Source organism: Canis lupus, chromosome 37 (genome assembly GCF_003254725.2).
Source record: "Canis lupus dingo isolate Sandy chromosome 37, ASM325472v2, whole genome shotgun sequence".
NCBI lineage: Eukaryota > Metazoa > Chordata > Mammalia > Carnivora > Canidae > Canis > Canis lupus.
Window position 1 is genome coordinate 18239088 of NC_064279.1, and position 23829 is coordinate 18262916.

The 23829-nt window shown below is 34.6% G+C and overlaps 1 protein-coding gene and 1 long non-coding RNA gene across 15 annotated transcripts in view; one reads left to right on the top strand and one right to left on the bottom strand.

Moving 5' to 3' along the window:
* Window positions 1-125: 125 nt before the first annotated feature.
* The window catches only part of KANSL1L (KAT8 regulatory NSL complex subunit 1 like), a 130594-nt gene continuing 106890 nt past the window's right edge, over window positions 126-23829 (bottom strand). For 9 of the 11 annotated variants that reach the window (XM_049106736.1, XM_049106737.1, XM_049106731.1 and 6 more), the window contains 9 exons: window positions 22613-22778; window positions 19614-19721; window positions 10608-10736; window positions 8157-8275; window positions 7259-7383; window positions 5766-5820; window positions 4413-4525; window positions 2721-2889; window positions 126-1824 (listed from right to left, as the gene is read on the bottom strand). In XM_049106736.1, coding sequence (XP_048962693.1) covers window positions 1594-1824; window positions 2721-2889; window positions 4413-4525; window positions 5766-5820; window positions 7259-7383; window positions 8157-8275; window positions 10608-10736; window positions 19614-19721; window positions 22613-22778 — 1215 coding nt within the window. In that variant the 3' untranslated portion in view covers window positions 126-1593. Of the gene's footprint in view, window positions 1825-2720; window positions 2890-3193; window positions 3291-4412; window positions 4526-5765; window positions 5821-7258; window positions 7384-8156; window positions 8276-10607; window positions 10737-19613; window positions 19722-22612; window positions 22779-23829 lie in introns of those variants that run through there. The other 2 variants (XR_007408966.1, XM_049106739.1) reach the window with 2 other exon arrangements.
* Window positions 10735-23829, top strand: part of LOC112656322 (uncharacterized) — a 90785-nt gene continuing 77690 nt past the window's right edge. For 2 of the 4 annotated variants that reach the window (XR_007408969.1, XR_007408967.1), the window contains exon 1: window positions 10735-15331. This is a non-coding gene — a long non-coding RNA (uncharacterized LOC112656322). Of the gene's footprint in view, window positions 15332-16086; window positions 22885-23829 lie in introns of all 4 variants that reach the window. The other 2 variants (XR_007408968.1, XR_004812649.2) reach the window with 2 other exon arrangements.

Here is a 23829-nt window from a genome sequence, read left to right on the forward strand (position 1 = left end):
TAACATTTTCGCATAGAGCTTGGTTTTTTTCAATACTTCAATGTAAAAATTTGTTGGTTTTTATTTTGAATTAGGAAAGGTTGGTGTCATGAATAGGTGGCACTTAAATCAGATAACACGAGGCATATAGAAATAACTTTAATTAAAAAACTTACATAGAAGATTATGTCAGACATGACAGAAAGATTTGAGCTTATTTGCTTAGACAACTTGGGTTTGTCTGGCTTTTGTTTTCTTTTTTAAAAATAAATGTACAGTAAAACTACAAGCAAAAAATTTGTCAGTATTGAAACTGCATTTTTTTTCCTTCTTTACAGGGACTCCTATAATTTCTAGTCCCTAACAAAAACTTAGTGTCAAATCCCCCCAGACTAGGCCAGATGGCCAGGATTGTCAGTTAATATGGGTATTATAACTTGAAAACCTTTTTTTACATGAGAGAAATTGTCCTCAACTTTTACATAGAAAAAGTTATATGATAACTTCAAAAGGAATTTCCTTTCTTTAATGTACACTCCTGTATTCAGTATTGAAGCATTATCCTTTAAAAAACTTTAAAATTCTCACTCTAGGATACAAGTAAGAATAGATGCTTATTTGACTAGAGTGAGCTATGGTAAGGAATGACCATTTTAAGTAGAAATACAACATTTTTTATACTGATACAACTTTCCTGTTTGTTGCTCATTTTAAGTTGATGTCTTCTTTTATGAGATACATAAAATAGATAAAACTCAAGTTTTATTTATTTTATTTTATTTTTTTTTTAAACTCAAGTTTTAAAATAGACCAATAGTTAATCTGCTTTGCTTGTCTGAATCTGTTAGCAAATAGAAAGTAACCTGTGTTTAGTCTAACAGATAACAGTGATTTCAGAGAAAGGCGTATTGTGTTATCTGGTATAGAAATTTCCATAAATAACTTCTATTGGCTAGACATGTTTTTTAAAAAAATTCCCTCCCTCTATAGTCAAGACTTTAGATATCCATTATCCCTGGAACCTGTGCTTTATTTATAGTGCAGCTTACATTTCCTGGGGTAGCTCATACATGCATTTTCAAATGGAGTGGTCACTGCCAGTGTTTTTTAAAACTATGTGTGTGTATGTGTTTGTATACTGTATACACACATATTTGTATATTCTAATATATTTCTGGGGCAATTTTAATGAATTACCCTGGAAATTACATAGAAATGTATAGAAAAAAGAGCTGTCATTTGATGCACAGGTATATTTGTGTGTGTGTGTGTGTGTATATATATATATGTATGGGTATAAAGTCTTTCAAAAGTTATTTACCCAGTAATGTGATATACCATCAGATTGCAGCAGTTAATTTTTTGGTGCTTGTGATTTGCATCATAAACACAAAAGACTAGCACTTGTCTGTAGGTGAAAAGCTAGTTATTTCTGTGGTTGAAGAATGAAAAAGAGACCTACCTTGCCTGTTTTAGAACAGCATAAAAGATTAATACATGCAGTACATGCTCTTACTCTGGAATTGTGACCGAAGGGGTTGGGGGATGGAGAACAGGGCTTTTTTTTCCTCCTGTTTTCCACTCACGTACATACTTTTTTTAACCTGTTGCCTGTCACCTATTTTTTTTAACATGAGTAAGTCCTAGACCAAAAGGTCTATACTCTTCCATTTCATCTGCCTGCCTTTTTGGATGGTGACTGTTCTCTGGTACACTGGTACAGAAGATTTCACCATGGGAAGCTGGGCTTGAACTTCCACTGTTATCCTTTTTTCCATCTTGGCATAGTAAGGCTTCTGTGTCTTCATCCTTCAGCGGAAAAGCCCGTCGTTCCCACCACAAAGACTGAAAGAACATTTTCAGTTAAGTTTCAACTAATTTGTTTAAATTCATGTATCAAATAGTCCTTAAATGTCAATTTTATGATTACTATTTTGTTAACACATAAATGAACAAACTTTCATTTGGACCTGAACATCTAGCAACTCAAATGGGACATACTGGGAATTGTTTAGAGACCTCTGGGAGTTAGGTTGTTTTTTGCTGTGCCCTTCCACAAAGAGGAGATGCTGCTGTTTGGCATCGGTCTTCATTTCCAGCATCAGAACATGTTGGGGAAAGGCCCTTTCAAAGTGTTTTGATCCCCTTCTACTTCAGTGTCTTCATTTTTCAGCCCATAATTATTATAGATACTTAACTGACTTTTCCTTCCCCAAGTTTTCTACAACTTGCCAATTAATTTCTACAGTTTTGCTCTCCATTCTAGATAATGTTCTTTTCTGACACCTACTTATGAAGAAACGTGCAAAAATTTATAGATGCTGTGTTAGAAAACACTCTCCTTGAGCTTGAGGTAAGAACTGGATCCATGCGGAGACATAAAAATCTCTTTAAAAAAAAGAAGAGAAATAGCTAACATTTACTCTGTGCCAGGTGCTATTCTCTCTAATCAAATCTGTTTTGTAATGAAACTTGTATAGAATCCCCATTTCCTAACAGAGAAGTGAGTATATGAAATTAGACACTGACATGAAAAGATAAAGCGTTAATCAGCAATAGACCTAGAATGCTGGAAGACATACCCTCTGATTTGAACCCAGCATTTTATATGGGATTGTTGTATTGAATTTGTTAAGTAATAAAGATCCTTAATTTGCAACAAGTACTTTCTACACACAGGTTTTAAAAAGGTTAAAAGGCATTTAAAAGGAGGTGTAACTAGTCCTGGGTATGACACTTACCTTGATTTCCGGACTCTCATTTAGTGAAGGTGAGCCCTGCGCACTCAGATCCTGGCTCTCTGAAGGAAGCTCAGCAGTATTTTCAGCAGCACCGTGCTGACCACCACTAAAGTCATTAGGGTATTCTTTCAAAAGCAAGTCCTGTCCTTCAACATTTTTACTGTAGGCTCTAGCAAGAAAATCAAGAAAATACTTAGTTATTACATTACTTCTTGATGTGTTAACATTTTATGAACCCCAAGGTATCACTAAGTCAGTTTAACTTGGTACCTTTCTTTAAACAGTTCTGCCCACAAGATTTTTAAAAGTTCATCTGCTGATCTTCCTGATGCTATCTCAAAGACTTATTTAGTAGTATTTTCTCAGTACTATTTTATGAATTTGCCAAATTATAATAGTGGGTTTGAATTTTTGAGGTTTTGGGGTTTTTTTTGTAATTTTTGTTTTTAAATGAGAAAGGACAGCTACTTGACCTTCACAGTCTTTCTGAGTTCCAGAGTATTCTATATTATAATGTCATCCGTGTAGGACTCGATTCACATTTTCTTCTACTTCTGGAAAGTTATATCTCTGGAATGTGGAGAAAGATGAGAATTGAGTCTCCTATATGTTAAGTCAGCTCTTGGAATAAGGATCTACAACAAATCTGGATATTCTGAGACCTAAATAGAGAAATGGGACTTGTCAGCACAGCCTGCGACTCTTGGTCTCTGGGTTGTGAGTTCAAGCCCCACATTGGGTGTGGGGAGATTACTTAAACATAAAATCTTAAAAAAAACAAAAAGTAACAGCTGACCCTTGAATAACACAGGGGTTAGCACCAACCTCCTTATGTGGTCAAAAATTCACATATAACTTGACTCCCCTGAAACTTAACTACTAATAGCCTACTGTTCACCAGAAGCCTTACTGATAACATAAACAATCTATTCACACCTTTTGTATGCTATATGTAGTATATACTGTATTCTTACAATAAAGTAAGCCAGATAAAGTAAGCTAGATAAAAGAAAATACATTTAGAGGACTGTACTATAAAAAGTCTGTGTATAGGTGGACCCATATAGTTCAAACCTGTGTTTAAGGGTCAGCTGTACTAAGTAAATGAGACATGCCCCCACACTAAATTTAGTGACTATCAGACTTCAACATGATTTTGCTTTGTGAGTTTTGTCTATATTAAAACATAGGTGTAAATATAAAATACCATGGACTTTCTCAAATATATAATTACTGATTATGTTTTTAGGATTTCATTTCCATTCCCCTAAAGTCATATTCAAAGTATTTTAGACCATCTGCCTTTTAGACTGGACAGGTTTCTTGAGAAAAATTTTAAGAACAACATATTTTTTAAGTGGTTATGTTAAAATAGATCACCCAGATTCTAATCCCTAGTGTTTAAGAGTGCATTGAAATGACCTACTTTATGTAGGGAACATTTTCACATTGTTTGCTGAGTTAAATCTATTCTTCAGGCTGACAATAAGCATGAGAAACAGAGCGGAGGAAAATACAGAAACACATTTCATCACTAACCAAAATATATTTATATACTCAGGGAAATGACGTGTTTCACTTCTAGTGCAAAATAACTGATCTTAAACAATATATTTTCTTCCTTTTTAGTGGTCTCTCATTACCATTCAGCATGGATTTCATGGGTCTGGTTTTTAAATTGATAACACCTGCCTGCTGTTTCTTCTATGCCACTTGCTTTGCTCCCATAGTGACCATCTGGCTTGCTCTCTTTCTTCATATTTTTTGTGTCTTAGGGAGAAGACTTCATCAGAAAGATCTTCTACCTGGAATTAGAAATAAAGTTTTCCTTTTATCAGAAACATTTTGAAATATGAGAACAGGTCAAACAATTCCTCATCAAGAGAATATAGGAAGAAAACTCTAAAATAAATCTAAATTGAGAGAACAAAGGTTATGAGATGAGCTTCAGATTCCATAATAAAGGAGTTAACTTTTTTTTTTAAACACAACTTTTTCTCTCTTGGGTCACGTTTGAAGATGTACCTAGATTACAAATAGGTTTACAGTATTGATTGCCCTTTATGGAATACACTGTTCTAGGAATATTATATCAAAGAAAAGTAAAACTGAGAAAAATGAACATCAATTTATCTGGAATTCTAAGACTGGTGATAGTGGTTTAAGAATTTGAGTTTCCTGCCTAGGATCATTCTGAATTAGGGAAGAGCATATTAAAAGAGGAAATGGCATTAAAAAGTTAATTTTGGTAGCTGAAAAACAGAGTCAGGGCATAGATTATGGCAGAAAATGTCTTATATAACGCTGCTTCTACAGAACATCACTTTCAAATTAGTTTGATTATATAGTGTTTTTCTCTGAAATTGTTCCTTTCTTCATATGTAAGTTTTACCTATACAGGCTCACAGTCCCTTTCCCTGCAATTCTAAAACTCTGAAATAAGTGGTTCATAATTCATTGAGTTATATAGCCTGATCTGGCTAAATTCTAGAAATATTTCTCTATAGAAACATTAATATGTGATTATGAGAACTATCCTAGACTTCCTTCTATGTCTTACATGATGTATCCATTACATTCACATTACTTTCTTAGGTCCAAAGTTTTCCAAATTCAAAAGCAGTTTGTTCCCAGTGTTTTGAATATGGCACTGTAGGCTTGAATATTAGGAGTAAATCTCATGCAAAAAAACATGACTCATACTGGGAATGAATGTAGATATTAATGTAAATTCAGCATTACAACAATTCATGTATGCAAATGATATATTTGTGTTTTTCTTTATATATTATTCTTTGTAAACTTGCACAAAAACATTTTTCTTTTTTTTTTTTTTTTTTTTTTTTTTTTTTTTTTTTTTTTTTTTTTTTACAAAAACATTTTTCTAATGAAATTCATATCCTAAATGAAGAACTTTGTTTTCATAAGTGAAAAAAAAAATCTGCATGTTAAAGAGCTTATAGTTCCCTTTAGTCTTCAAAAACCAAATTAAGCAGGCTTCATAATATATAATGTGCAATTATCCATAAGTGAAAGGCAACTTACCTCTTCTTCACCTACAGTATATTCATCCAAAGGTTGAAGAACAGCCATCCTCCAGCTGTTGAAGATACAAACCGATTTCAGCTTTTGTTAAATAAGTGTAAGCAACTGCATTCACTAAGCACAGCTAATGCAGTAGTGTTTTCTTTCCTTAGGGCTTCCATAATTCATATGGTTGTATTTTCATACTTTTTTTTTCTTTTTTTAAAGAGTGATTTATCTTGAGAGAAAAAGAGACTTTACTTTTGGTCTTAAAGTAAACAGTCTCTTCTGCATAGCTCTGTTTTATACCTACAAATGTACTAATTTTGAATTAAGTCAGTAGATGCTGAGACAGTGGCTTGGCAGGAAGAGGAGGGGAGAAGAGCTCTGATTTGAGCATTGGCCAATTTCTTTGTGTGAAGACACCCATCATGGCCTCTCAAGTTTAAGCACTGGATCACAGAATTCCTCTGTATTTAAGCAACCAACACAACCGGGTAGCGCCAGCCTTCCAAAATAAATTGAAAAACATTGCTGCAGAACATCAGAACCACAAATGTTACTCCTTACATATTTGGAGAGCTCAACAGATTCATTCATAATACCCCAAAGTAATTAGGAATAAGAACATTTGAAATCAGCTAGAATAGAGATGGGTAGGAATTAACTGTAGTTGTCATGAGCTTATATCTCTGTTTCCAACCTCTTCTATCTACTTTCTCATGCCAGAGTGACATTCTTAAGAAACTGCTTTCATCATTGCTAAAAAAAACAAAACAAAACAAAACAAAAAAAACTTGACTAACTTCACCGCCAGTAAGCAGCAGATCTGTGTGTGGCATTCTGGGACGTCTATAACTTCTTTTCTAACCATAACTTTATCACCCTACACAAAAATCTCTGTCTCTGGCTTAGCCTTGCACACGTCCATGTGCCTTTGTTGTGGTTTCCCTGTGTAAATTATGTAAATTTTGTTCTTTCTCCCTCCTTCATAATGTCTTCCTAAATCTTCCCACTTATGCATTTAATGTGTGTACTGCTGATTTGACAATAATACATCAAAATCTTATTTTTGTTGTTACAAGTGTTACTGTCCTACAATGTGAATTCCCCTTGCCAAGGTAGTTGCTTTCTTCGAACTCATTGCAATCTTGTGCAAAACTCCATTTTGAAGAGCAAGGATTATTTGTTACTATACTTACATCCCTAAAGTGCCTTTTTGGGCCATGTATATACACATAACATCACTGAATAAAAGACTAAGTACAGAGTAAATCAGTCTTAGGAATTTCCAATTCTTAATAAAAACTGACAAAGTGATAATATATGGCACTTTTAGCATGAGTCATATAAAGGGTTCTTTCACCTATTTCCCTCCATGGTTTTACAAGTAGAGGAAGGGAGAGAGGAGTATCTTCCTTTCATTAATTAAAATTTTAACTTCACCCTAAAAACGTAAATTTATTCAAGAAAAAGAAGAAAGAGAGGAGATAAAAAGATGTAAGTATACATACCTTGGAGTAAGTATTTCCTTATACTGGAGTTTCTCTAACTTCGCTGGCGCAACTAACGACATGGGAATCACGATGTTATCTATGTCATAAGAGCTCTCACTTCTCAGTCTCCGTCGTGCAGTGTTCTGCAGAGTAGGATCACAGTAGTTTTACAACAGTATCTAGTTAGCTGTGCTGATGCCCTCTTCTCATGAGTTATCCAGTAGGTATACTGCTATACTGTACACGTTCTAAATATATTATGATAGACCTGACCACAAAATGTTAAGAAAAATAAGAAAGACCCTTATCTTCCGTAAAATAGCACAGTCCCTTTTGGCAGGTATACAGTGAAGATTTACATACATATAAGCTTGTTTTTAAGATCATAGAAAATAAGAATGCCTAAAATGTAAAAGACTTATCAAAGAAGTTACCATAAAGCACCCTGAACATCATGGAAATGATCGTTTAACCAACACACTTCCTTATTCAGAAAGACTATGAAATATCTGGTGTACCACTTCGTAAACCTCATTTTTACAACCTTCTTTTATGTGTTCCCGGCCCCTGGGCTTTACAGTTTTTTCTAAACCCTTTTACCTTTTAACCTCTATTCTATGACCAGATGACAAATCAATAAGACCACCACAAATGCTGGATTCCTATTAAACCTCATGGTAAGGAGGAGAGATGGTTATGATAGTTTTTCACACAGGAGGAAAAAAAAAGCCATAATAAAGGATTACTGAGTAATTAGCTCACTAGTTTAAAAAAAATTAAATCATCTATTGCTACCTAATGTCATGTGCTAGTAAAGTAAGACTTTATAGATTAACAATATTCTAAAGTTTTTATCAGCAAGTTTTAAGTCTATAAAGCAATTTTAGAGTTCAGAATACAAAAAAAAAAAACCTACTTGTGATGATGAATTCTGGGTTCTTGATATAACATTGACATTAGTAACAGCAGTAAAATTGCTATGGGATTCTGGTTCTGTGCGTTGAAAAGCAAATTCTTCAAATCTGGTTCTTTCTCCTGCCATGGAAAGAACCATAGAGAATGTCATACGTTACACAGACAGGTGTTAAAATTACTTTCCTGCTTAGGTAACATAGGATTCCTTTTTTTTTTTAATTTATGTATCAAAAAATTAAGGAAATGAAAAAATCTTACCCACAGTTCTGTCACAATTATTTCCATTTTCAGGGGATCCTGATAAGTTTTTATCCAGTACATCTCATTTTTTAAATCTCATCTTTGCCCTTCACTCTGTTCATGTGTTTTCCAATGTCTTATTTGGATGTTAGCCTCCAAAGACATATCTCCTTAATTTTCTCTATTCTTTCATTTTCTTATATCTGACTTTTGTTCTAATTTCTGGGAGATTTCCTTAACTAGATCTTCTGAGCATTCTACTGAGACTTCTAAATTTTTCTAAAAGTTCTTGGCCTGTTATTCATTTATACTGTCCTGTTCTTGTATTTCATCGATGGGTTTTCTCTTTTCTCTGAAGATGTTGATCACAACTTTGCTACTCTTGGTGTTTTCTGTGTTTGTTCCATATTTCCTTTTTCCGTTTGTTTTGATTCCCTAATTTGTGAGTATACATTTATTTGTTCCCTTATTTGCTACCCTTACTTTACTTCTGATCTTAAAAAGTGTTTTCCTTTGTAGTGTAAAATCTAATACCCCATCCATATTTATATTTGTCTAGTTGTTAAAAAAATGTCCTCAGGATCCACATATTGAACTTGGTTTTTGTCTTTTAGGTTTCTTAAATTTGTAAGAGTTTTTCATGTCCTGCACTTGAGGGAGTTATCTAGTTACTTCTTTGTAATGTATAGCATCTTACTTTTCTTCCTGTATTTCCACCAAACTTGAAATTAGATAAATTCAAGTGAAATATTTCAAATCTTAGGTAATGTGATTTTTTTCATAATGAATCTTACTAAGAGACAGAAGTTTTCCTATGTATTAGACATAATCAGTCCTCAACGTAAAATAGTTCAACCTAGGATTTTTCAACTTTATGATGGCCTGAAACTGACAGGAATTCAGTAGCAATCTCATACCTTGAATTTTCACCTTTTTCTGGGCTAGCAGTATGCAGTAGGATACTCATGCCAAGCAGCAACAAGCCATAGCTCCTAGTCGGCCGTGTGATTGCGAAGATAAACAATCAATACACTTAAAACCATTCTCTACCCATAGAACCATGCTGTACTGTTTCAGCAGTCAATAGATTACATGAGATATCCAACACTTTATTATAAAATAGACTTTGTGTTAGGTGATTTTGCCCAACTGTAGGCTAATGTGTTTTTAGCACATTTGAGGCTAACCTGTGGTACTTACTAGGTTAGTGTATTAAATAGTTTTTTGACTCAGGATATTTTCAATTTAACATGGGTTTATTGGGATGTCACCCTGTCATAAGGCAAGAGGAAGATCTGTACATGTAAGTTCTTCAAAAGCTAAGGAGACTCAGCTGTCTTAAGGTTGAGGCACTAGAAAAAACACAGTGAAACCTCTGGTTGTGGCTAGGAGTTTAATTTTGTGCCACACTAGCTCATCAAGTAGTGATTATCAGATAGTGATGGTGGGATTTCTTGAGACAGTGATGAATGTGTTCAGTCCATTAAGTATAGAGTCCAGTACATCTTGAATGCAGTTTCTAAATTACTGGATATATTGACATATTACATCTGGGGAATGAATACCTGACTATATAGTGTTCTGTCCACTGGAACAATGAACAAGAAACAAATAATTTGCCATTTAAAATATGTTTTTGGTAAGTCTCATTTTTTAATCATTGCTTGTAATAATTCTGGAAACTATTTGATAGCCCTAAATCCCCATAACAAACCCCACTCTGTAGTTTCAACAATACCTATTGATCATCTTGGAACTCTTAAGTCTCTAAGGGAAATTGAACTAGTTGGTTGAGTTACATTAGGTGATTCTCATCCAATTTTTCAGAATTCTGAGGAAGCTTCAGTGAACTGTGACCACAGTAACTATCAGAAATGGTAATTTCTAGAAGGTAACTTTGTACTGATGTATTTTGAATCCAGAACACAATGTTGGAGGCTTAAGTTCTGTCCAGAATAGTCAGTAGAAGATAACTGTAATTAGGGAATATAAGATGGAAATCCTTAATTGCCATAAAGTAGATGAATGCCCAGTCCAGAGAAAATTCTGGACTGACTACATGAATATGCTGTTTAACTTTCATAGAACCATAGATATTTTGTGTAATAGGGACTATTCTGGATTATAAACTTCCATGAAGCAGAGGTTCTATGCAGATCAGAATTTATTTTCAATTTTTAGTTCTAGTGCTCATATCTTCATTTTAACCTACCTAATGCTGTTTCACTCAAGTGTCTTTTCTTTCTTCCCTGGAACAGCTGTGCAGAAGATTCTGACCTTATCTGAGGCTTGCATGTAGGAGAATATCCATTTCTCCACTGATTCAGAGAAGTATTATGTACTAAAACAAATAGAAAGGAAATGTGAAGTTTTCTATAACACATAATGAACATGTTAATTTGTTTTTACTTCCAACATTGCAGAACATTAATTCACCAATTCAGAATTACATGAGAGAAATACTTCTATACCAATATGGAATGCTCCTAAACTGAAAATCCCCATAATAAGATTCCTTAAAAACATCTTCAAGAAGTGCTCAATTTCCTATAGTTGCTCCATTACTTGATGGAGATGAAAAGGAAGGGTAACCTGTTATCAGTCTTCTAAATTACAAAGTTTTATGGGGGAGTTTGGTTCAGGCCTATAAATTTTGGCTGGATATGATCTGAATCCCTTAAATCTGAATCTGTTCACCCTTAAATTTGAGGATAATTCAGGACTGGGGCGCCTGGGTGGCTCAGTAGTTGAGCATCTGCCTTCGGCTCAGAGTGTGATCCCAGGGTCCTAGGATTGAGTTCTGCATCGGGTTCTCTGCATGGAGCCTGCTTCTCCCTCTATGTCTCTTTCTTTGTGTCTCTCATGAATAAAATCTTTAAAAAATAAAAATTCAAGATCAAGAATTCTACAAACTTATAAAAGACAGGGACCTCTTGAGAGCAAGAACCAGATTCCATCAAACTGACAGTACAGCACCATTCTTCCACTTTTTAAAAGCACTATATTTTCTAAAACCTCTAGGTCACTTAATATCTCTGTGCCTCAGTTGCCTTATCTATAAAAATAGAGGTAAGAGCAGCTATCATGGGCCTATGAGGATTAAATGAATTAATCCCTGTAATAATCATTAGAAGGATATGACATGATAAATATTCAATAAATGTTAGTTTCATCACCATTGTTCTTGCCTATCTGAACCCCATATTTCCAGTATTGGATTAAAAACCAAATCGGCTTCTTTTTTGAAGGGTTTGGAGATGAAAAAAATGTAGGCCAAAGTGCCAAATTCTCACCAATGCTGAAAAAAAAGATGGTCTACCTACAGTAACTGGGACTCTGATTTCAAGATGGCAAAGCACCCTAAAAATAATCGACAAAAGTTTTAGACATACGCACAGATCTGCGCATAGACATCCACATTAGCAAGCAGTAAAAGAGAACTTGTACATAAAGCAGAATTTGGGAGGAATCCCTGTAAGAAAGACTGATACATGGAACTGGAAGAACAAATGGTGCAAAAGCAGGGAAAGTGCTGCCATAAAAATATGATCACATGCTGTTACCTGGAGGAAAGGGAAATGGAGCTGGACAATTACCTGGACGGATATTCTCTGATAGGCTGACTACACATGCCAACTCCTCAGCCACACTCCTGGAGATTATCTGCCTTAATAGGTAACAAAATCTGAGAGTCTTGAGCAGAAAAAGGAATGGGTGGAGAGAAAGCAATGTCCAAGTGCCTCACTTTGAAATACGTCCTGCCTGTCCCTAACTGCTTCTGAAAATAGTATTGAGTGCAAATGTCTACCCCACCTACGAAAAGGATCCCGTAAATAACAGTGGCAGAATTCTTAACAGTGAATGTCAACGTTAAAGCTGAGAACACGGCTCCAAAAACCTGAATACGAACACCATAAAAAACAAGAGGTACAAACAAATGAACCCTCTCAAGAAAGAGTGGGTGGATTCACAGAATACAAATAGCAAGTCTTTAAAACAACTAACATTGCCAAAAGAAACAGGCAAAAGAGGTTCCTTTAGGAAAACTTAAGAAATGGGAAATATAATTGTTCAAGTGTTAAGAACCGTCACCGACCGCTGAATAATAGAATGGACGTGGCTGGACATGACCATCGGTGGGTCAGGCAGGAACGGTGCAACTCCAAGCAATAGAGTGGTGGAAATATGGGGGAGGAAGGACAACCCAAAACGGGGCAACACAGAAGGAGAGGCAATGGTAGACAAAAAAATTTCTGAAAGATTTCAAGAGCTCATGAGTGTCAGATGGGGAAAAAAAATCTTAATCATACATTACTTTATAATAAAGATACCCTAAAAGTTACGAGAAAAGGGATAAAGATTACTGCAAAGAAAGAAATGACAGAGCAAAGCTAGACGCTGGAAAATGGAACATGGACTTTAGAGAGCTCAGGGAGGCGCACCGGGTGGCTCTGTCTCTGTGGTTTGAGCGCCCGCTCAGTTCTGCTCCGGTTGTGCGATCAAGCCCTTGTCAGACTGCACTGAGCTTGGAGTCCGCTTGGGACTCTCCCTCTCCGTCTGCCTCTCTCAGAGAAATCTTTTCAAAAATAGAGAGCTCAGGGAAAATGGCAGAATTCCAAGATGGCCCCCACGATTTCTTACCAACAGGACACAGAGAAAGCAAAATAAATTGGCAGGCCTAACTCATTTCTAGAAAGGGGTGACTAGGATTGTGAGAGGTTTTTAAATGTAGAACACGCCTGGAACGGGCAGGTGATCCAACAATGCCCTCTCTCGTTTTAATGGAAACATTTCTGGAGTGTTTTTAAAGCAAACTGGAAGCCCATTCACCTCTTCTAAAAGCAATTCACCACCTTCCTTGTTTTCTAAAAGCAAATCAATCTTTTTGAAGAAACTTCAATCTTCCCTAAGGTGGTACTTTTTACTGAATTTTACTTACGTTTTCTTTACACTTATTTACCCTTAGTATCTTGTAAGGTTGCGATGGACTCTTGAAGCAATAGGAAATACGACAATTCAGAATCAAACTACACCTGCTTATAGCCTTTCGTTCTTGGTCTCCAAAATCCTCTCCTGAATTCTATCCGAAAACACACCTTGACCCAGTAGTATCTTTCCTATCTCCTGCCTTCCCTTTCATAGAGGGCTAATTCTATGCCAGGCACTGTGTTATACACCTTGGGGACACCGGTGAGCAAAACCAGTCGTGATCTTTGTGGCTAATGGAGATTACAGACGTTGTCTCAAGAACTACAATGTGTAACAGAAAAGTACTAATTAGAGAAGTTAATGGGAGTATATAACAGTAAAAGAGCTCTAGGAAAAGAACCCCAGGTAAAGTGACAGTTTTCAAATATGAACAGAACTACCTGATGGCAAGGGGAAGGAAGAGAGAATGGTATGTACAAAGGCCCAAAGCAATGGGGAGCCAGACGAATTTGGTAGTTGGAAGAGCAGTTAGTGTAGAGCAGGGAATATGGTGAAAAAGAACCATGAGCAAGGAGTCCTCCTCCTGGGTGGGTAGTGCTACAGGGGTCCCCCAGGATATTCCCTCTGTCAGATATTTTAAGGAATGGGGGCGGGGAGCAGATGTGACATATTTTGAAGAGATCAACTAGCTACAGGGATTGGAAAAATAACTGGGCTATTTCAAGGAGCGCAGATAAAGGCTCATTAGGCTGGACTGTGAACATGATAGAGTGTAGACAGGAGCATGTTTGAAACAAATGAGTAAGATTGCACTGACGGTGGATTTAGATATGAGCATGTGCAGGGGAAGAGGCCTGAGACCTAGGTCTTGGCTTCCTGGGGTGGGTTGTGGTGCCACTGTTCCACTCAAAACACACTTCATTTTGACATAGTGTCAGACTAACAGAAGACTTGGAATAGTAAAAGAAGTCCCTTATACCCTTTATTCAGATTCCACAAATGTTAAGTTTATCGTATTTATTTTTCTGAACTCCGATGAAACTACGTTGCTGACACAATGTCCCTCTCAATATGTCAACATGTATTTTTCAAAAACCAGGGCATTCTCACATCACACACAACTGACAAATCAATACTATTAACTATGGAATCATTCAAATTTCACTAGTTATTCCTATAATGTTCTTTGTAGAAGATTCTATTCACTGCATTTAGTTATCACGTGTCTGGAGTTTTCTTATATCTGAAACAGTTTCACTGTCCTATGTCTTTCATGACTGCATATTTTGATGAGTACAGCCCTTAAGTGGCTTTGCTCCTATTTTCTCAGAATGGGCAACCAATCATTCACTCTTCAACCCACTACAATTTGTCTTTTCCCTACTTGTTACCTGAAGTCAGCTGTGCTTTCTTAAAATTCTTCTGGATACATAAAAGCGCCACGGCAAAGCAGACAAACATCCATCTACTTACCTTCACACACTTCACATTTACCCTAAAATACCAGACATTTTGTATATACTTGAACACATCACACTGTTTTATGTCTCCATGACAAATCACGTTTGTTTCCATTTTAAAACCAATAGGGCCCCCCAGTATTTGAATCACCTAGGACTTGTTAGAAATGCAGAATCAGACCCCATTCCAGACCTACTGAGTCAGAAACTGCATTCTAACACTCCTCAAGTAATTTGTACATAGAAGTTTGAGGAACAATGATTTGGAACACTTGACTCTTCTAAATTCCAACTAAGTATGTAAAGCTACGTTTGGCATCACCATCTTTCTCGAGTCTTCTTGCCCATTCCCCCATCATCCTTATCCCTCCCTTCCTCTAGGTAGAGAGTTACACACTGCCTTTTTTAGACTTTTTATCCTATCTGTGGCCACATCATTTTAATAGTTATTTGTATGTCTGCTTCCTCCTATTACACCTTATAATTTCTTTGATTCCCTATGATTCACCTTTGATTCTTCAGCACTGAACAGTCTGCCTGGCACAGAGTAAGTGGTCAATAAATACTGAACTCTAGTTTTGCTTAATTCTACAGAAATCGCTAACAACAAATAATAATGACCAGCTTTTTCAGACTTGCATATGTAGAATGAAATCTAATTAATGCATAATTATTTGGGTTGGGAGAGAAGGGAAAGAAAACAAGGGAGGTGAAGTTGGGATACAATAGAATATACTTCAGTGATTTGCCTAATAATTGTAGCATTCATCTGTCTTCCATTCCTAGCTCTTAATTCCCCATTACTAGCATGTCATTACATTATTGATATGTTACTATTAATACTGTGCCTAACACATTTATGCTGCCCTATCTTTTTAAGTCAGATAAATAACAACATTAGAAATAATATAATCACCTAATCTCTTATCTAATAGCATATAATTTCATTTTTGTATATTCCTTCCAGTCATACACATGCATATATTTCATATTTACATTTAAAATGTAATTCCATTTAAATCCACGTACAACTGTAGTTTTCGAATTTGATAATTCACTCCTCATTGTTATTTTTTCAGATGGAAGCCCAACATTCTTCTTGTTACCGATAATATGATTTAACTATGCTAGCTGTTAGAGCTAGTTGTTATCATGATATTTCAATTATGGTCATTCTTAAAATAAGCACCTTCATGTATACATTTTTTCTTTAAAAATTAGTCTCAGTATAGATTCAAAGTAGTAGAATTATATCATGAAAAAGTACCTGAACATAACCTATATTTTTCTGTATTTCTTTAGTCTTTTTTCCCTAAGCATAGACAACTGCTCCTTGTTCTTAGTGCTTTCAACTTTTAAAAAACTTTTTTTCTGTGAAAAAATTTCAACAAACACAAAGAAGAGAAGAATGAACTCTGTTGTACCTACCATTCATCATCAACAATTAAACTGGTGACTAATCTCGTTTCATCTCTCTCCCCACTGTTTCTTTGCTAGCCTATTTTAAAACAAATCCTAGACATCCTATCTTGTATCTTGTCATCTACAGATATGTGAGCCTGAATTTCTAACAAACAGATTGTGTATGTCTATGTAACCACATGCATTATCATCTAACAAAGTTCATTAATATTCAGCAGCCATGCGTGTTCAAATTTCACTGATTATCTCAAAAACTGCATGTTTATACAGCTGAGTTGTTCAAATCAGGATCCCCAAAAGACTCACACATTGCATTTGATTGGTAGAAGAATGAACATTTTTACATGGTTATTAATCATAACATACAGAGAATTAACACATTTTTGTCCTTTCTACTACTTGGCGTTCTTTGATGTTTCCATCCCCACATGAACTTTTAAGATATTTTTAAAAGCTGCATGTTCCATTGTGTTAGTGAACCATATCTCAATATGCTCTTTAAGTTGTTTCCAGTTTTTCATTAACACAAATAATGGTGAAACGAACAGACTTGTAAATAGAGGTGGTTTTTATATTTAGTATTAGACTAGGTTATTAGAAATGGTTTTATGGGTCAGAATACAGAGTTAACAGTTTAATAACATATGCACAACTAAACAGTTGTTTTTCCTTAATGAACTTAATAAAAAAAAGGCATAGTTTAAAAGCACTATAATTTCATAGTACTTCACAAAAGGTTTGTATTCTTAATGCTACCTAAAATATTTGAGGGTCCTGGTCTTATTACATGCAGTCTTGCCAGAATTGATGATTATAATGTTTAAATGTCCTAATGTATCAGAAAAAAATAGTAAATAGCAGAGTGTCTACACATAAGCACTCAATAAATTTTACTTATGATTATCATTTTCACGATCATAATCATTAAATACATCTGGTTTTCTTCTAATTCTTTTAAGACAGCACTTTTAACATTTAACTCTTTAATCCATCTAGAATGTATTTAATGTTCATTCACCTTAAATTTATTTTAACGTGCTGTATGAGGTAGAGATACCTTTTTTCCCAAAAAATTCATTGATTAATATTATAATCCACTGATTTTAGAAGAAACTTAGTTGTTTAAAACATGGACTCTGAGCCAGACTGCTTGGACTTGAATCCTGGCCCTAACACTACTCAAACGTGACTCTGGGAAATTAGTCAAGGAGTAAAATAACAATACTTTATACAAGGTTGTATAGATTAACGAAATCAACAAACATAAAGCCCTTCAGCCAATAGTGGTGCAGAAGGAGTACTTTGTAAGAATTACTGTTATTTATTGATGAGGCCATCCTTCCTATACTGATAGGAAAAACTATCTTTTTATCAAATAATGGACAGTTGGGTCTGTCTCTAGGTTATTTAGTTCCATTGATCTGGCTTTCATCAATACCACAATATTTTAATGATTATAGCTGTATAATTTTGATATCTGACACCTCTTTCTTACTGATCTTTTAAAAAGTTTATTAACTATTCAACATTTTCTCTCTCACATAAACTTCAGAATAACTTTGTTCTAAAACAAAAGAAGATTACCTCTATGATTCTTAGTTACATTATAAATTAAACTGGGAAAAAATAGCATCTTAAATTCCAATACTGCCCTTTTTTTTTTTTTAAAGTGGGCTCCATGCTAGATGTGGAGCCCAATGTGGGGCTTGAAATTTGGACCCTGAGATCAAGACCTAAGCTGAGATCAAGAGCTGGACACTTGGGGATCCCTGGGTGGCTCAGCGGTTTAGTGTCTGCCTTTGGCCCAGGGCGTGGTCCTGGAGTCCCAGGATCAAGTCCTACATCTGGCTCCCTGCATGGAGCCTGCTTCTCCCCCTGCCTGTGTCTCTGCCTCTATGTCTCTCATCAATAAATAAATAAAATCTTAAAAAAAAAAAAAAGAGCTGGACACTTAACTGACTGAGCCACCCAAGTGCTCCAGACAATACTGTCTTCTGATAGAAACAGGGTATTTTTCTCTATAGGCACATATTCTTGGGTTCCTTAGTATACTTTTTAAGTTTTCTTCATGTAGGTCCTTACTAAGTTTAATTAATCCTAGATATTTTGTATTTTCATTGTCAATGTGTCTAGTATAATTCCTTACGTATTCTAACTGGTTATCACTGGTATTTATAAAAGCTGCTGATTTTTATAAATTATTTTAAAATTGGGGGATCTCTGGGTGGCTCAGTGGTTTAGCACCTGCCTTTAGCCCAGGGTGTGATGCTGGGGCCCCGGGATCGAGTCCCACATCGGGGTCCCTGCGTGGAGCCTGCTTCTCCCTCTGCCTGTGTCTCTGCCTCTCTCTCTCTCTCTGTGTCTCTCATGAATAAATACAGAAAATCTTAAAAAAAAAAAACCTAAAAAAATTATTTTAAAATCTGCTACTTTTCAGAACTTCAATTCTACAGGCATTGAGTTGATTCATGAGTCTTTGAGGTAGATGATTATTTCATCTGGGAATAATTTTTCTTAGTTTGTATGACTTTTTTAATATTAAGAAGAGTTTAGCTTTGTATATGGTCAAAACATGTTGATATTTTTCTTCTTCTGATGGATTCCAAACACAGACGATGTCCCCACCCCCATCCATAGTACTCATAACTATTTCATTATAATGCAAGTTTTATTTTGTAATTTTAGTGTTTTAATTCTTCAAATTCTTGGAACCAACTAGAAATTTATTCTGATACATGGTATGAAACAAGTATGTAAACAAAATTTCCCCCAAAAGATTAACAATGCTCTTCAATGAATAGTTCTCCATGTTCTCATTCATTTCTAATTCTTCTTTTATATAATAAAGTATAAGCTATAGAATTTGCTTCACCAATTTACTTTACTAAATGTACATGAAATCTGTGATAATAACTATTACAGATTTTTGTCATGTTTCCGTATGTGGTTAGGATAGATTCTCTTAATACTTTTTTCTAGCAGTTACTTTTGTATTTTCCCATTTATTTTTCCCAATGGGCTTTACAATTATTTTGTTAAGTTAACCAAATTAGAACTATTAGAACTTTGAGTAACATTTCCTTAAATATATAAACCAAGAGGAAGAACTGATATCCTTCCTATCATCCAGGAATGCTGTTTCTCCAAGTGCATTTAGATTTCCTTTTATATTTATCAGTATTTCATAATTTTCATTCAATGAGTATCACATTTTTGTGATAAGTATCACAGATTACTCCTGTGTATTTTCTATTTGTGTGTGTATATGTGTGATTTGTAAAAAGTGAATATTAAAAATTAAGGATTTACATTTTGTTCCTTTGTTAAATTTTATTTCCTTAGAAAGCAAAAACAGTATCTGAAAGATATAAAAGGCATATAAAGTACAAGATTTGTAAATGACATACCAGGTGATGGAGATATGACACAGTCTCCTACAAATTTATTTTCAGCAAGATCTCCTTTTATTTCAGTCTTTTTAAACAATGTTTCAAAGTGAAAATGAAGAGGCACATCTGGAAAAATAGAGTAATAAAAAAGTACTTTTAGTGAATAACACTCTTTATAGATTCTAATATTAAGATTGCTTTCTCTAACTAGCATATAAGCTTAGAAAAATAAGCAAAAACTTAAAATGTCACAACTATCAAAAATGGCAAAATACTCTCTCCAAGCATATAGATAACTATGTTTTGGAAATAATGGATTATATGCACTAAGTAAACAAAAACTCTAATGATGAATAATTGGTCATAAACCAAAATAATAGATAATATGATCAAAATTGAAAGTATTAAGTATGATTCCCAGAATGGGATAAATGCATCCAAAGGTCTTGAATAAAACATACAGCCAAGCCTGGCTAACTCTAAGTCATTTCCACCCTACCCCCACAAACTTTACATTTGAAATAATGAGGTTTCTAAAAGTTCAAATGCTACCTTTTATGTAGACACCATGTTTCGTATATTCTTAGTTTACTAGTATTATGAATCACAAAATATACTTTTACTAAGATTAAAACACATTTACAGACTAGGTCTCTTCCTTTAGAGACTTAGATGTTCAATTCACTGTATTTATATTCTATATTCTCACAACCAAAAGAGAAGCTATATAATAAAGTAGATGTACTTCACATTAATTGAAATTTTTTTTTTTCAATCAAGAGTGAAAAAACAGGGGGATCCCTGGGTGGCTCAGTGGTTTGGCACCTGTCTTTGGCCAAGGGAGTGATCCTGGAGTCCTGGATCAAGTCCCCCATCAGGCTCCCTGCATGAAGCCTGCTTCTCCCTCTGCCTGTGTGTCTCTGCCTCTCTCTCTGTGTGTGTCTCTCATGAATAAATAAATAAAATCTTAAAAAAAAAAAGAATGCAAAAACAAAACCATCTCCAAAAGCATTTAATACAGACACCTAAACTTCTTCCTAAGAAACAAATATTTTATAAAGTAGTTGATGAATTCAAAGTTTTGCTACTGAAAAAAATAATTACAAACATAAATCATAACCCATCCAGAATGGGTCTGGATTTTAAACAAAGAAGTATCTCTCCCTCAAATGACTTATTTTATTTTATGTTATTTTATTTTTCAAATGATATATTTTAATAATAGGTCCATACTCAAGTGTGGAAAAATATACAAAACAAAACAAAACAAAAAAATTCATGAGTTTCAACATGGAATCTGTCCCAAAGGGACGGAACAGAGGTAGGAAAGCTTTCAATCCAAACACTATATACTATGATCATGCAAAAAGTACATAACAAAGTGAAACTAAAATTACAAATTAAACATGTTATTTAAACATTTCAGGAACCCAATATTTTCCAATTACTAAAACATAAGTTTATTTCTCCAAAGAAATATCATTTACTTTTATAAAGAAAATATCTATTCCACCACTGTTCTTCATGGGTTGTGAGAAAAGATGATATAACTAGAGAAGGCCCTTTTTTCTACCCATATACCTTGAGCTTTTATAAGAATATTTTATAACTCTTCAGTACACTTACTAGTTTACATTTCAGTTGTTTTAAACTAGAAATCAAGAAGAAATGAATAACCTAATTAGTAGGTGGGGAAGTTAATCTTAACTTATTGGAAGGGACATAAGAGGATTAAGTGAAGGATGATTATTACACCAGCTCTCAGGGTTTTATCATCAGAGAAACAAATGTACTGTGAGAAAACAGAAAGCCAGTGAAGAGTAAAGGTTAGGAGTGTGGCTCTGGAGTATTACTACCTCACATTAAATCCTGCCTCCAACATTTATTAGCTGTATAATCTTGGAGTAGTAATTTAACATCGCTAAGCTTCAATCTTCTTGTATGGAAGATAGAGAGGACAACAGTATATATTCTCATAGGACTGTTGGAAGAATTAAACAAGAAAATGTAATATGCTTATAGGTATGCCAAGCTCAAATGTTAGCTGCATTACCATTGTTATATTTATATTGTTTCTTTCTGCTATTAAATTTTCCTCAAAGATGGAATAACATAGTTCCTGCCAAGAACTTAATTCTAAGTATAGAGTAGCTAAGAAACCACTCAAATATTGGTTAAAAAAAAAAAAATCAAACAAAGATTCTCAGGACTCAGGGCAGGAATAGGTACAGAGTATAGTGCTTTACAAAGAGAAGCAGTCCCTGAGGATTAAAACCAAAAGCAAAAAAGGAAACAAATCCATTTGAGATGTCTTCCCTTAAAGAGAAGAACCCGAGATAACTAGTGTGAAGAGTGTTTCCTTTTTTACCCAGTATTTACTTCAGTTCAATACAGAAACAACTAGAGGGACGCATGGCTGGCTCAGAAAAGCATGCAACTCTTGATCTTGGGGTTGTGAGTTTGAGCCCCACGATGGATGTAGAGATTACTAAAAAAATAAACTTTAAAAAAAAAAGGAAACAACTGGAATGGTTCCAACATAAATCAAGAACTAAAAACTTAAAGGGATGTGGGGCTGTACGTGCCTTATTTGCTCAGTTATAGATTATAGATTTTCTTGTGGTTCAAAAGCTAATGATGGGCAATATCATATAGCAGAGAAAAGTCTGTGCAAAACAACGTATTAGGGAAAAAAATACTGACAATGTGAAAACGTTTCAACAGCATAGTCACTTTATCAATAAAATTCTAAGAATTTAACACTGAAAAGATCAAAAGCCAGTTATTTCCTATTGTAACTCAAAATGGTTTCCAAGGAATTTAAGAACCAACTTGCAAAGATCGAACATTAACTCACAGGATTAATTCCTCATTGAAAACCGTTCAGTTCTAATATCCATAATATCCAGTGGCAAAATAATTGTTAAAATTTTATTAGATTTCTTGTATCTACAGGATTAGACTCACCACAGAAAACATTCAGAGTTGCTTAGAAATTTTTTTAGAAGTAGGCTTACCTGATGGCAATGATAGGACAGAATGGAAAGAAGAGTCCAATTCTGATACATGTTCTCTTAATATCTGAGATTTTGAATTGTGTTCACAGCTACTCCAAGTTGAAGCTGATTGCAAGCAGGGCATTTGTGTAGTATTTAAAAACGTGGTTTCTTTTGAAGGCAAAGTCTACAAGGAAAAACAAAAGACTTCATTTTTGCTTAAAAACTGAATCAGAGAAGATATAACGGTTATAAAGCACAGTATCTGAAAGACACCAGAGAGTCCTGGTTCGGTAAGTCACCTTAGAGAAAACACTTGAAAATGGCAAACGGTATATGAGAGAAGTTATTAAAGGTCATAAATGGGATGAGATTTCACTAATCCCTTTTCAGTTTTTCAAAAGGAAGAGCAACGTCTGTGAAAATAGGTCTCTCCCTCACCTTACAAAATCACAATAAAGAGAAATGAGATTGAGAAATGCTGGGTTAAAAGAGAATAGCTACATCCCACATTAGTGAGAACTCTAAGTGATGGTGAGCAGGTGCTATGTTAACATTAAGAACTGTGCATACTGTTTTCCTCCTTGCAATATTACAATCGATGAATGAGACTGGAATCTGTTCCTTAAATTCCAATGCCAGACAATATCTACATTGGAATAACTGTGAAGTACTATGAGCACTGTACATGTTTACACTAAGTAAAAATTTAATACATTAAAAAAGATATGTATAAAACACACACTATGTTAACATGAGTTTGTGTTTCTGAAAATAAAGATTTGAGTGCAAGAATCTTAAGAAAACCATGTTGCTAAATAAAAAAAAAAGTATGTGCTACATTAAGAAATACATGTTCTGTTTAAAAACTGGATTTTAAATTATTTTTTTCTAGTTATAAAATTAGTATACAAAGAAAAGATCTATACAATAGATAAAACATTTTAAAAAATTAATTGAGCTCACTTGTATTCCTTCCCTCCCTCTTAACTTCTATCTTCTATAATAACATTTGGACTCATTTTGTTTTTTAATGTAACTGATACTTAAAATACAACAACAGAGATCTTTAGACGCTATTTTTAAATGCTTTTATTTTATAAACTTACATTAGGTCTGTTATCTTTCTTGAGTTTGAGTTTCCTAGATAACCTCAGCATTTTCTCTGCTGCCATAGCACCTCAGGCATATCTGTCTCTACCACAGCATTCAACTAGACTTCCCCTGGACTACTACTA